Source organism: Mytilus edulis, chromosome 2 (assembly GCF_963676685.1).
Source record: "Mytilus edulis chromosome 2, xbMytEdul2.2, whole genome shotgun sequence".
NCBI lineage: Eukaryota > Metazoa > Mollusca > Bivalvia > Mytilida > Mytilidae > Mytilus > Mytilus edulis.
This window is the reverse complement of record NC_092345.1, coordinates 19,312,925-19,325,512: the sequence shown is the minus strand read 5'-3', so window position 1 is coordinate 19,325,512 and position 12,588 is coordinate 19,312,925. Positions and strand designations below refer to the sequence as shown.

General features: G+C 30.5%; 1 protein-coding gene across 1 annotated transcript in view; it reads right to left on the bottom strand.

Annotated features, from left to right (window-relative positions):
* The window catches only part of LOC139511650 (collagen alpha-1(II) chain-like), a 30,688-nt gene that overhangs the window by 17,571 nt on the left and 529 nt on the right, over positions 1 to 12,588 (bottom strand). Inside the window, exons 2-15 of the mRNA XM_071298614.1 lie at positions 8,129 to 8,263; positions 7,444 to 7,463; positions 7,099 to 7,158; positions 6,179 to 6,232; positions 5,732 to 5,800; positions 5,270 to 5,371; positions 3,682 to 3,726; positions 3,281 to 3,334; positions 2,917 to 2,970; positions 2,215 to 2,268; positions 1,550 to 1,603; positions 1,109 to 1,162; positions 677 to 775; positions 227 to 325 (exon numbers count right to left, since the gene is read on the bottom strand). Coding sequence (XP_071154715.1) covers positions 227 to 325; positions 677 to 775; positions 1,109 to 1,162; positions 1,550 to 1,603; positions 2,215 to 2,268; positions 2,917 to 2,970; positions 3,281 to 3,334; positions 3,682 to 3,726; positions 5,270 to 5,371; positions 5,732 to 5,800; positions 6,179 to 6,232; positions 7,099 to 7,158; positions 7,444 to 7,463; positions 8,129 to 8,263 — 953 coding nt within the window. The remainder of the gene's footprint in view (positions 1 to 226; positions 326 to 676; positions 776 to 1,108; positions 1,163 to 1,549; positions 1,604 to 2,214; positions 2,269 to 2,916; positions 2,971 to 3,280; positions 3,335 to 3,681; positions 3,727 to 5,269; positions 5,372 to 5,731; positions 5,801 to 6,178; positions 6,233 to 7,098; positions 7,159 to 7,443; positions 7,464 to 8,128; positions 8,264 to 12,588) is intronic.

Sequence of the window (12,588 nt, the reverse complement as noted above, 5' to 3'; positions counted from 1 at the left end):
AATTTTCTCCCCTTTTAAACTGAAATTTTAAGATTTAAAAGTTGTTGGAATTTTTTTCTGATGTAGTCCCCGGAGAAAAATTTCTGTATGCTACAGTATATATCTTTTTTCCTCGAGTCAAATTCATCTGTAAAATTCAATCACTTTAGAGTCAATCAGGTTTTCCGGCCAGTTTCAAAGTTTTCTCAAAATTCCTTTTAAGAAAATGAAAATCATTTTTTTTTACCTTAGACCCTGGCATGCCAGGCATACCAGGTGGTCCAGATCGTCCAACTGGTCCAGACTCTCCTGGGGCACCAGCAAGGCCATCAACACCTGGTAATCCCTAAAATTTAAAAAATAAATAATAATTTTAACGTTTATGTTAATTTGATTGCATAAGGATGTATCTATCTTTTCATGTTTTAATTCCTTTTTGATTTATATTTTTCTCTCTACTTTCATCATGTTTTGATATACTGGATTATGGATTAGTACATGAGATTCCCATTTTGATTTTATGAATGAATTAAACGGTTTGACCTAGGGTCATTTGTAGGAACCGTGTCATGGAGCATTGTGACATAATCTATTTATTTTGTGATGTCAAAATTTTCTGGAAAAAAGCAGCAATTAGAAGATCATGTATTTACAAGGCTAAATACAATCTAACTTGAATGAAAAAAAAAATACTTACTGGTGATCCAGAACCTCCATCAGTTCCACGTTCACCTTGCAGTCCACGTGGTCCTTGGGGGCCATTAGGTCCATGAGCTCCTGGGGATCCAAGACTTCCCTGAAACAGAACAAGATAAAAAATTACCATACTATATAAACATTTTATTCTTAACCTAACATTTATTCCTTTATTCCTTTACGCTTAAAGTTATATTTGGGTCATATAATGTCAAGTAGCTATTGACCAAAAATGATAATTGATCATCTTAATATTTTGAGAAGTCTATAGTTTTCAGTAATTTTTCTCTTCTCAAAATTTTTATGTCCATTTTCCCCCCTATTTTTTTTTGTTTATCTATTCTTCATTTTTTTAGGCCATTTCTTCTGCAAATTTTGTTCTTTATTCTCTATTCTGTAAACCTCATTCTGACCTTCTGTTCTAATTACTTACCTTGTCACCAGGTCTTCCTTGTTCACCAGTAGGACCTTGTGGACCATTGAAACCCTTTAATTAAAAATAAACACAAATAGTAAACACAAAATTAAAAAAAAGATGCAATCACACAAAAGTATACAAATAAGATCAACCAATATTCATTTTAAAGTGGTACAGGAGTATAATTAAAAATGATAGAATATATTCATACTTTGCCAAAACTCTAGTATATATTGATATACATGGATGTTCAAAAATATAATAAAAATGATAGGTCACCTCACATTCTTTAAACTTATGCTTTATACAAGACAGTGGACTTTCGTATGGAGGACCCTTCACTTGAAAACTCTGGTCTTAGACGTTTCATTTTCTAAAGTTGATTTAAACCTTTCAATATTCCTTCTTTCCAGATTACAAATATTCAAATAATATATTAAAATATCGTCAACTTACTCGATGTCCCTTAATTCCGGGCATACCTGGCATACCACTTATTCCTGATGGTCCCTGCAAATAATAAAATCAACATTTAATAAGTGTTTCTATTAATCTAAAAATAACAGCACTTAAATATTGATCTTGGCGTGGCACCAAAAAAATGTGCCATTTTAAAGAAAAAAAATTTAACAAAAGTATTGCACACACTGTTAATTTTGATTTTCAGTTAAGAATGTTTGCTCCTCTTTTTTTTCTTTTTTTCTTTTTTTTTTGCCAGATTTTCGGAATTAATAGTACAATTAAAAAATTTGCCAACTAACCCCTACTTTTCTTTTCATAATTTGATTACATATAGTTTAAAATGTATTCTTAGAAAATCTTATAAAATCCTTGTTATTTTTTCATCATAATTGAAAGGAAAAAGGCGCCAATGTTAAATGTATGAAAAATCTAGAGAGAATTATTTCCCACCAAATTTTTAAAGGCTTTTTTTAACTTAATCACAGGAGTAGACTTTAAGTTCTCTTCAATAATAAAAATGTAATACAATAAAACCATTCAATTTACAAATTTAATACAAGGTCCAATTTGTTCATTTATTTATTTGTTCTGTGCTAAGATTGAACTGAGAAAACATAAATATAATATCCCTAAAATAAGATTTTATAGATAAAACAAACCTTTGGTCCAGGTAAGCCCCGTGGTCCAGTCTCTCCATTTCTTCCTGAATCTCCCTAAAAAATATATACAACATGAAAGACAAGGGTTAAACTTAATCTTCTCTGCTACGGCAGGGGCATAAATATGAATTCAATGAAACATTACAGAAACATTGCAGAGTACACCCATGCTAATTTCAAAACTTCTATGTTGTCTATTTCAAATTTTTTGGGACTTAAATTGTTACTAGTTGAAACTCTTATTAATAAGAAATATATATATATTTTTCCTTTCTGAGTGCGCTGCCCATTCTTTTGGTGATAAAAGATACACCACACTAACTATCTTAAAATATAACGGTATCTTGAATTAGCTAATCATGACATTTCAAACATCCATTAAACAGAATACAAATCTGTAAGGTTTTTACTTGTATTTTTTATCATAATTTATCTTTTGAGAATACCACCAATTGATAAGGGTTCACAATTAAGTTGTAAAAGAATAAAAATATAACATGATCAAACTGGAAATTTAATGAACGAATAAAATATTGCTTTATATACCTGCTATCCTCATCACATGTGTATTGCACAAACAACTGATACAAACAAAAAGTAAAACTTTTTTTTACAGAAGGTCAAAATATAATTTTACAGTAAAAAAATTTCATGTTGCAAATTGAATTTTAAAATACAATATTTTTTATATACTGTACAAACCTCTGGGCCTGGAATTCCATTTGGTCCTGGGGCTCCTCTTTGTCCTGGTGATCCCTGAGCAAAGAAAAGACCACATTATATGTAAAATGTCATGAATATCAATGTTCTGGTGTTAACTTTACAATTAATGATTTTCTTAAATCTCTATCTTCCTGTAGAAGATTTTTATCTGTTTCAAAGTTTAATGCAAAGAAAATTTTGGCAAAATTGTCATGTGTCATTTTTTTTTTCTCACAAAAAAGGTTTGACAGAATTTTGTTCCCCTCATCTTCAGATATTTTATTCCACTAATAGCTGTTAACATTACCCCTTAGTGCTTCAACAACGACAAATTTATAAGAACACTATTTTTTGATGTACTTACAGGTGGTCCAGAGTCTCCAGGCTCTCCTCTCATACCCTGCATGCCCTGTGGTCCCTAGATGAACAAAAAAGACAGAATTTACTCCCCTTACAAGGGAAAGGGAAATAATTTCACAATCAATTTTTTCACACTGATTTAAAAATATTTGCTATTGTATCTAAAAAAAAAAGCCATCCCTATATAAAACATAAGAATTTACTCTCTTACATGGAAAAGGGAAATAATTTCACAATTAAGGTTTTTGAACTGATTAAATATTTGCTCCTATGGTTTGTTATAACAGCTTACAAAATACATCCTCTTATTAAAAATGAATGTTAATAAAAGGCAATTATTTTTTTCAAATAATTGCAATTGCATGTCATTCAATTCATGACAAAGTGAAAATTATTTTTACTTACTGGTGTTCCAGGGGGTCCTGGGGATCCTCTGGGGCCACTTGGTCCCTGAAATAAAAGAAAAACAAGCACTATAAGTCCGGTAAAAGGTAGGGAGATTTAAACATAAACCTTTAAATTATCAAATGCATATGAATAAAATAGTTGAAATCTTGGAAAAAACTGTTTCTTTTTATTAAAAGAGTCATGAGGCTAATTAAGTTGATGAGGAAGAAGTTTTCAATATGAGAACTAAACCAGATGCTCCGCAGGGTGCAGCTTTATATGACCGCAGAGGTCGAACCCTGAACAGTTGGGGCTTGATACAGTTCTGAATTTGGATTATGATTAAATAGTTGACACAACATAGGTTTCTGACACAGAATGAATGTGGTTTAAGAACTTAAACTTAATAACTTAAAAATTTTAAATTGGACATTTACCTATTATGGTCCAATATCCAAAATCTAAATACATGGTTAGATTCAGCATATCACGGAACCCCAAGAATTAAATTTTTGATGAAATCAAATAATGTTCAATTTAAGACCCTTTATACCTCAATGTGGACCAATTTGATAACCGGGCCCAAATGTTAAAAATCTAAATACAATTGGTTAGATTCAGCATATTGAAGAACCTCATATATTCAATTTTTGTTGAAATCAAACAAAGTTTAATTTTGGACCCCGATTTGGACCAACTTAAAAACTGAGCCCATAATAAAAAATCTAAGTACATGTTTAGATTCAGCATATCAAAGAACCCCAAGAATACAATTTTTGTTAAAATCAAACTAAGTTTAATTTTGGACCCTTTGGACCTTAATGTAGACCAATTTGAAAACAGGACCAAAAATTAAGAATCTAAATACATTTTACACGGTAAGATTTGGCATATCAAAGAACCCCAAAAATAATTTTTTGATGAAATCAAACAAAGTTTAATTTTGGACCCTTTTGGCCCCTAATTCCTAAACTGTTGGGACCAAAACTCCAAAAATCAATCTCAACCTTCCTATTGTGGTCATAAACCATGTGTTAAAATTTCATAGATTTCTATTTACTTATACTAAAGTTATTGTGCAAAAACCAAGAAAAATGCTTATTTGGGACCTTTTTTTGGCCCCTAATTCCTAAACTGTTGGGACCAAAACTCCCAAAATCAATCCAAACCTTCCTTTTATGGTCATAAACCTTGTGTTTAAATTTCATAGATTTCTATTTACTTATACTAAAGCTATAGTGCGAAAAACAAATGTCTTCGGACGACAGCGCCAACGTCATACCAATATACAACCAAAATATTTTCCAATTTTTGCGGTCGTATAAAAATGTAATATCACCATCCATTTTAAGCATTTTATTAATTATCAAAATGAGACTGTATTTGCATCCTTTCTATCTTTCCTTCTGTAGTATATATAGAAGTTTAATAATTTCTGCAACTTTTATTAATATAAGGACAACTAAGATTCAAAGATTGTTTATCTTTTTTATTTCGGTCAACCCAGAAAAATGGTGAATTAATATAACATTTCACCTGGTTTACTTCCAGGTTATAAATTATCAGTGAAGGAAAAATATTTCTCTTGATCCTTATCAATACTTACAACATGTGCTTGCAGATATGGTGCATTTTGAGCTCTTCCTCCTGCCTTAAAAGCCTGATTATAAGTCTGTTGGAAATAACGAGCATAGGCCTGGTCTGCTGACTGCAATGCCAAATATTTTATTTTATTAAGACAATTTTTGTTTTTTATGTATCAAATTTTATTCATTTAAAAAAAAAGCACCAACTTACATCAAATATAACAATACTGCATGGTAATACAGGTGAAAAGATATAATTTTAAAGTTTGAAAATCTTAATTTAAATCATCTTTCATTTTTTTTTATTTTGTCTTCATAGAAAGCAAAAATTTACAGCAAATATAACAGTATTGCATGGTAATACAGGTGAAAAAATATAAATTTTGGTTGCTTGAAGTTTGAAAATCTTAATTTAAATCATTTTTCATTATTTTGGTCCATCATACTTACATTTGTAAATGTATTTGACAAAATATACGTACCATTGGTGGGATTCCTGGAGGACCTGGGGGGCCGGGAATACCATGGTTACCATCTGGTCCAGGGTCTCCCTAGATAATTCAAATATTGATAAATGTCATAATAATAATAAGAAGAATGTAAATAAAACTATACAACCAACAAAAAAAAGAGTTTTTTTTAAATATTATGCATAAAATTATTTTCAAATCAAATACTCCAATTTGTATGGTGGATCTATACCAGATCTGATCAAGGGAATAAAACAATCCACACCATAGTACAATACCAGTAAAAATATGGCAAAGAAATCGTTTTACTTTATAAAATATAATAAATACAAAAATGTATAAAAATATTTTTTACGTTCAGCTTAAATTGTATTCAGAGAATATATTATAAATTGTATTGATCGTGATGAAATCTTATAAAGGAATGTGGTCATATAGAAACAAACTATTTCTACTTACAATCGGTCCAGCTTGTCCATCGATTCCAGTACGTCCAGGTATACCAGAGGAACCCTGAAATCAATAAATTACATTTTTCATACCAACTTCTTATATTGAATTAAAAAGCAAAGCAGTCTGCACTTAATTTTTAAAAGTAAGTCTGAAGACCAATATTCCTATATTTTTCTTATATAAAGTCTAAACAAAAAATTTCAAATTCTTACTAGTCCGAATTAAGTACTCTGACACATGTGTTGACATTATAACAGTTGTTTTCAAAACATTTCTATACTTTTTTAAACTTTTAATTTTATGTGATTCACTTTTTTAATATAAGCATCTAATAAAACAACTATTTTTCCCTTTTAAAATGTAACATCCATCCTAACTACAAATGTTTATGAAAGTAAATTATAATCTAATTGTATATTGATAAACATCAGACCTATTACTGAGGGGGAGGACAGGGGTACCCTTCTCCCTTCTCCCACCCCTCTTCTCCTTTCTCCTACCCCCTTTCTTCCACCCCCTTTCTCCTTTCTCCTACCCCCTTTCTCCCTGTTCTCCCATTAGAATAAAACATCTCCTTTTGAGATATTTTTTCTTGAAATATTAGATCATTTTTTAAAAGGAGAGATATTTTATTTTTTCTCCTTTCTCCCAGCCTTCCTCTCCTTTCTCCTACCCCCTTTCTCCCTGTCTCCCTTACCCCTGTCCTCCCCCTCATTACTGTAAACCAACTTATTTTAGCGGATACTTCATTTCACGTTTAGCCATACTAGTTCTTCTTTCAGCAATTTAATTTGGCAATTTTCAATGTTAAATGAGGAAAAATTAAAGTTTTACATATTGATGTTATTTATTCACTCGCGAAAGAAGCGAAAATAAATTAGTTGGTTTACAGCATTTTCAAAATATTTAAGTACGGATGAACTTACCTCAGCTTCCCGTTCTATTGCTTCATGGGATTGAATTGGTTTCACCTCTTTTTCTAAACTCTATTAAGTAAAACATTCGCTAAATCAATACTAATGTTAAGCACAAAGAAATACTTTTTTTTAAATGGAAGTGTAAATCATATTAATATACCTGACACAATCATGATTATCATTATTAACAATGGTAAAACTCATTTATTAGCAAATAATTAAAGATACAACAAAATTCCCCATTGATCCCAAGAACAATATTAATTAATACGGTTAATAACTAAATAAGGTTGTAAAAATCTCATAAATTAATTCAAACTTGCAAATTTAATTAACAAATAATATGATACTCACATCTCCAGCATTTGTTAATCCTAAAAAAAAAATGTAGATTTACTCGTACAATCTTAAAAATTCTTGGCCTACAGTGGATTCATTTATTTTTTAGTGGGTATCAATTATCAAGGATTGAGGAGGGGGAATAGGACCTTTATCGGGACTCAGGATCTGGGGTTTTTAAGCTCGGGATTTCAGGATTGAGCCTTTCGGGATCCGGGAATTCTTTTTTTTTCATGTTTTTAAACCCATGATTTCAGGATTTTGTGTTTTTAAGCCTGGGATTTCCGGATCAGGACCCCCCCTACCCCCCCCCCCCCCCCCCCCCTCATTGAGTAAAAAATTGTATTTTTGTTGATATTTAATTTCCTGGTTTTGCCAAAGATGTGTACTAGGTTGAGCATTAAAATTTGTGGATCCCTTTTATCAACTAAATTACTTTACACAATTCAGGCAATCAAAACGTTTTCAATTGTATACTAAAAAAAAAAAGTAAAGAAAGGTATTTTTGTCTTTTCTAAAAGTTTGTGAATTATTGAACTATTTTGTAAGAAGCAAGACAATTTCTTCCAGTTTGATCCTAATCAACTGAAATTGTTTCACGTTCAATTCAATTCATTTATACATTTTTATTATTTTACACATACATGTACCAAAAATAAAAAAAACAACATCAAGTTCATCAAAAATATAAATATTTTACCTTCATATTGATCACAATCAAGTAATTCAGAACAATCAATTTTGCCGTCCTTACACGAACACCATTTGCATGGTTGCTGTATCCATTCATCTCCGGACTGATAGGTCTGTCCATCTTTTGATACACATGGTTTTTCTTTGAAATAAAAAGAATAGACATGTGTGAATTAAAATCAAATGTGTGGTTATCTGTGTTTGATATATATAATTTGGTTAAGATTATGTAGGGTAATTGAATTTATCACGATTGTTAAAAAAGCTAGGTTTTACATGTAAATTTATCAAAGTGTTTGTAAGGTAAGCACTGAAGGGTAAAGATTGCTTTAATTTAACAGTGGGAAGTAAAATTAAACATTGCATTGTATAAAGTATTGGTTGTAGTTGATTAAACTTTTACTTACTCATACAAATGTTTTGCTTTACATATACATTTTTTACATGAGGGTTTGGATGGGGTTAAATGATTAAAGAATAATGCCCTTAAAAAATGAAGATTAGAGAATAATGGGCAAACAAAATGAAGATTAGAGAAATGTGTGGTCTAATTTTTTGAAGATTAGAGAAAAAAGGGGTGAATATTAAATGTTTACAGAATAACAGACCCCCAACCAGACACTCATACATGGCAGCTGTTTTAACAATTTCACTTCTTAAACATAATCATATAATTGACTATCATTCAAGTTTATTCCCATTTTTTTCTCATCATGCACAAGGATATCATCTTGATATTATGTTTTGGTGAAGGGTTTCATTATAAAATGTTTTTTAATGCTCATGCTAGGTTTTTTTGTGTATTTCCTGGCTGTTTTTAGATTTGGTGAAAAGTTCATCAAGATTCTTTAAAATTATACAATATGTTTATAATCCCCTGAACTTTCCGTTAGCTTATGATCTCTAATTAGTATATTCCATAATTATAATTAATAAAAATGCATAAAAAATAGACTGTTAGAAAATTAGCTGCTGTCTAACCAATTCATTTAATCATTTTAAAATGCTTGACTAATTGATATTTACTTTTTTTTTGTGATTAGCTTGATTTTGAGATCAAGGTGCATAAGCCTATGCCAGAGTTTTGCAATTTAAACAAATTTGACTTGTTTTGACTTATTAGTCTGAATGAGGGCATTTCTAAAAAAAATTGAGCATTTTTTTAATCTTTAAGAATAACCCTTTAATATTCTGTAAATTGTGACATTGGCATGAAAATTATTTTATTCTGTACATTATTAATTTCTGTAACAGTATGATAACCTAATGCTTAAATTTCATTTTCCAAAATTATTCTTTATTTTTCTACACCACTGAGGCAATTTATTTTTACCATGTACCATTGGAAGTTAACTATGAATTGATATAAAATACTAATGGGTAATAACTGTTACATGTATTTTCAAGTATATTTATGTAAATATATCACACAGAAAACGTGAAGACTAGTTATTGTATTTTCAAAAAGGAAAACTCAATATATTTTGTATAAAAAAAAAAGGGGGAGGGCTTAACAATTAATCCTGTCCCCAAGTACGTATGCACTTTTCTATTTTCAATATTTGTTCGGGCCATTGTCAGTCTCTTTTCTCTCAATCCCACCCTGACTCCACACAGCTCTTCTAGCCACCGACGGAATAAAATGTATATAAGCGGCTAATGCGTGCGCTCATTTAGGATGGCAGGGTATCGTGTGAAAATCTTCTTTACAGAAAATTATACAGCCATACAATTTCAGAAATCATTGTAAAATTTAAAAACCCTATAGTACCAGACAGCTGGGACATGCAACCTCAACGTCGTTAAAATGTCGTTGAAGCATCTCTATTGCCATATTTTTGTCGCTTCATTTAATCTTTGTAGCTCACTATTAAAATATTTGTGTAACTCCCTATTAAATACCTTCGTAGCTCACTCGGTAGCTCACTTTTAAAATATTGTTGTACGTTGTATCTCTCACTCAGAATCAAAATATCTTTGTGTCTAAATATATAAATATTTTTGATTGTCACTTTTAAAATATCTTTGACGCTCACTTTTAAAATATTTTTGTAGTTTACTTTTGAAATATTTTTGTATCTCCCTATTACAATTTCTTTGAAGCTCTCTATCAAAATTTCTTTGTAACTTACTAAAATATTTTTGTAGCTTACTGTTAAATTATTAAAAAATTTTGTAGCTCCCGTTAAAATATCTTTAAAGCTACCGGTACATCAGTAATGATCCATTATTATTATTTTTTTTATAATAATGGTGAGTTAGCATTCATCTTTATTTGGAAAGCACACATTACATAATCAAATAAATTGGCTTTACTTAGTTCTACGATTTTCATCCAAAATAAAGTTTACAAAATGAGTATGCATTTAAGTCTCTTTAATATCTGTCTAATTTAATTATATATTCTAAAATTTGCTCAAATATGAAACAAATAATTGTATAAGTATAAAAAAGACAAAGTTCAAATATCCTCCACGTTGCAAAATCTACCCAAGGTACAAGGGCAATAAACAACTTTTAAACTTTGTAATAATGTCTTCAAGAAATGAAGGATTCAGAGCGAATGCAATGTGATTTTATTTCCATTTTAATAAATATTTCCAAGGGGCATAACTCGTAAAAACTATTTGATCAGCACTTATTTCTCAAATTGTTGAAGACATTGTTGATGTAAACCTATGATATATGTTTCATAAAATTCTGGCAGTAATTGTACACACGAGAATGCTGACAATGCACTTTTCTATATATTCAATACTTCTATTTTCTCTTTTAAAAATGTGTGATCGGCACTGATTTTCTAACTCGTCAAAGACATTAATGATATAAACTTATGATCAAAATTTCATTAAAGTGTGACAAAGAATTATATTCAAAAGCGCTCATAAGGCAATTTTTCATATAATTGATATTGCAAAGGGGCATAACTCATTAAGAAATTATTGATGTTCTAACTTGTCAAAGAAAAATTGCTAATATAATCATATGATTTAAGTGTCATGAAATTCTGGCAAAAATTGTCAACACGAGAGAGCTTCCAACATAAACAATGCAATTTTGTTTCCAAATGGCACAACTTTAAAAAAAAAATTGTTAACCGGATTAGATTTTCTAACTCGTCCAAAGCATTGTTATATAAACCTATGTTATAAGTTTCATGAAAATCTAACGAGAATTGTGAAATGAAAACACAAAAGATGTTATTTTCATATAATTATTGTTTCAAAGGGGATCTCTTTTAAAAATTAATGATCGGTACTAATTTTCGAACTTGCCTAAAACATTGCTGATATTAACCTATGATATAAGTTACTTAAAACTCTGGCAATAATTTTACACGTGATGGCGCTAGCAAGACTTAACAGACGGACGGACGTCCTGTGTTTCTAGGTCTTCGCAACGCGGTTGCGGTTTGGGGGGGGGGGGGGGAGTAAAAAGTTAGGAGAAGTGCTTGTATGCATGTAATATATATAGATTAATATTATTAAGATAATATTATGTCTAATGACAAATTTTTATTCACCAATTTCCAATTACAAATATTGTGACTTTTACAATGTTTTATACTGCCAAAATCTGTAAACATTTTAGTGAAATATGTTTGTATAATTCAATTTTGCAGATTAGTTTTGCAATCTTACTCTGGCCGTACTTATCACAGCATAGCTTTGATATGAACGTTTTTTGGTAGAACAAAGGTCAATATTTTAAACATTTTTTTCCGAAAACGCAGACAATAACCTGCTGTGCACGATAGCCAAAACAATTGTTTTGATATCAACCGGGAACACAAATCCTATAGCATTTACCGTACCGATAGCAAAATCGATGGATTTGATAGCGAACACAAATCCGTTCGTATCTATCGTATCGATACCAAAATCAATTGTTTTAACAGCAATCGGGAACACAGCTCTTATTTCTAACGTACCGTAGCAAAATCGGTTTTCAATAGCAATCGAGAACACAGATTCGAGTTGTATCTGCTGTACCAATTACCGATAATGGTGTGTGTTGATTATTGCCGAACACGTCTTGTAGGCTGCCACATAGACATGTTTACGTGGCAATTCTAGCGCACTAGAAAAACTTTGCTTAGAGCATTGTTTTAAGTCATGTGCATTAAACATCGCTGACTGTATACATAGTAGCTCTGATCAAAGGGCGTTATCTTTTCTACTTTTCCTTTTGTTTCTTACAAATCTTGGAATGCAAAATGCAATGTTTTTAAACAATGGACTTTTATAATCATTCTATTTTTTAAATAGATTTGTTAATGAATTATTATACATCGAATAACAGACATTTTTCGGGATTATAGGTTGAACAGAGGCGGATCCATAAAAGATAAGGACACTATTGAACCTTAGGGCGTTTCACAGGCGATTTTATCCGGAAGGAAACAAAAACCCATTAATGCACTTTTAGTATCTAGACATACATTTAAAGTATAAATGAACACTTGCT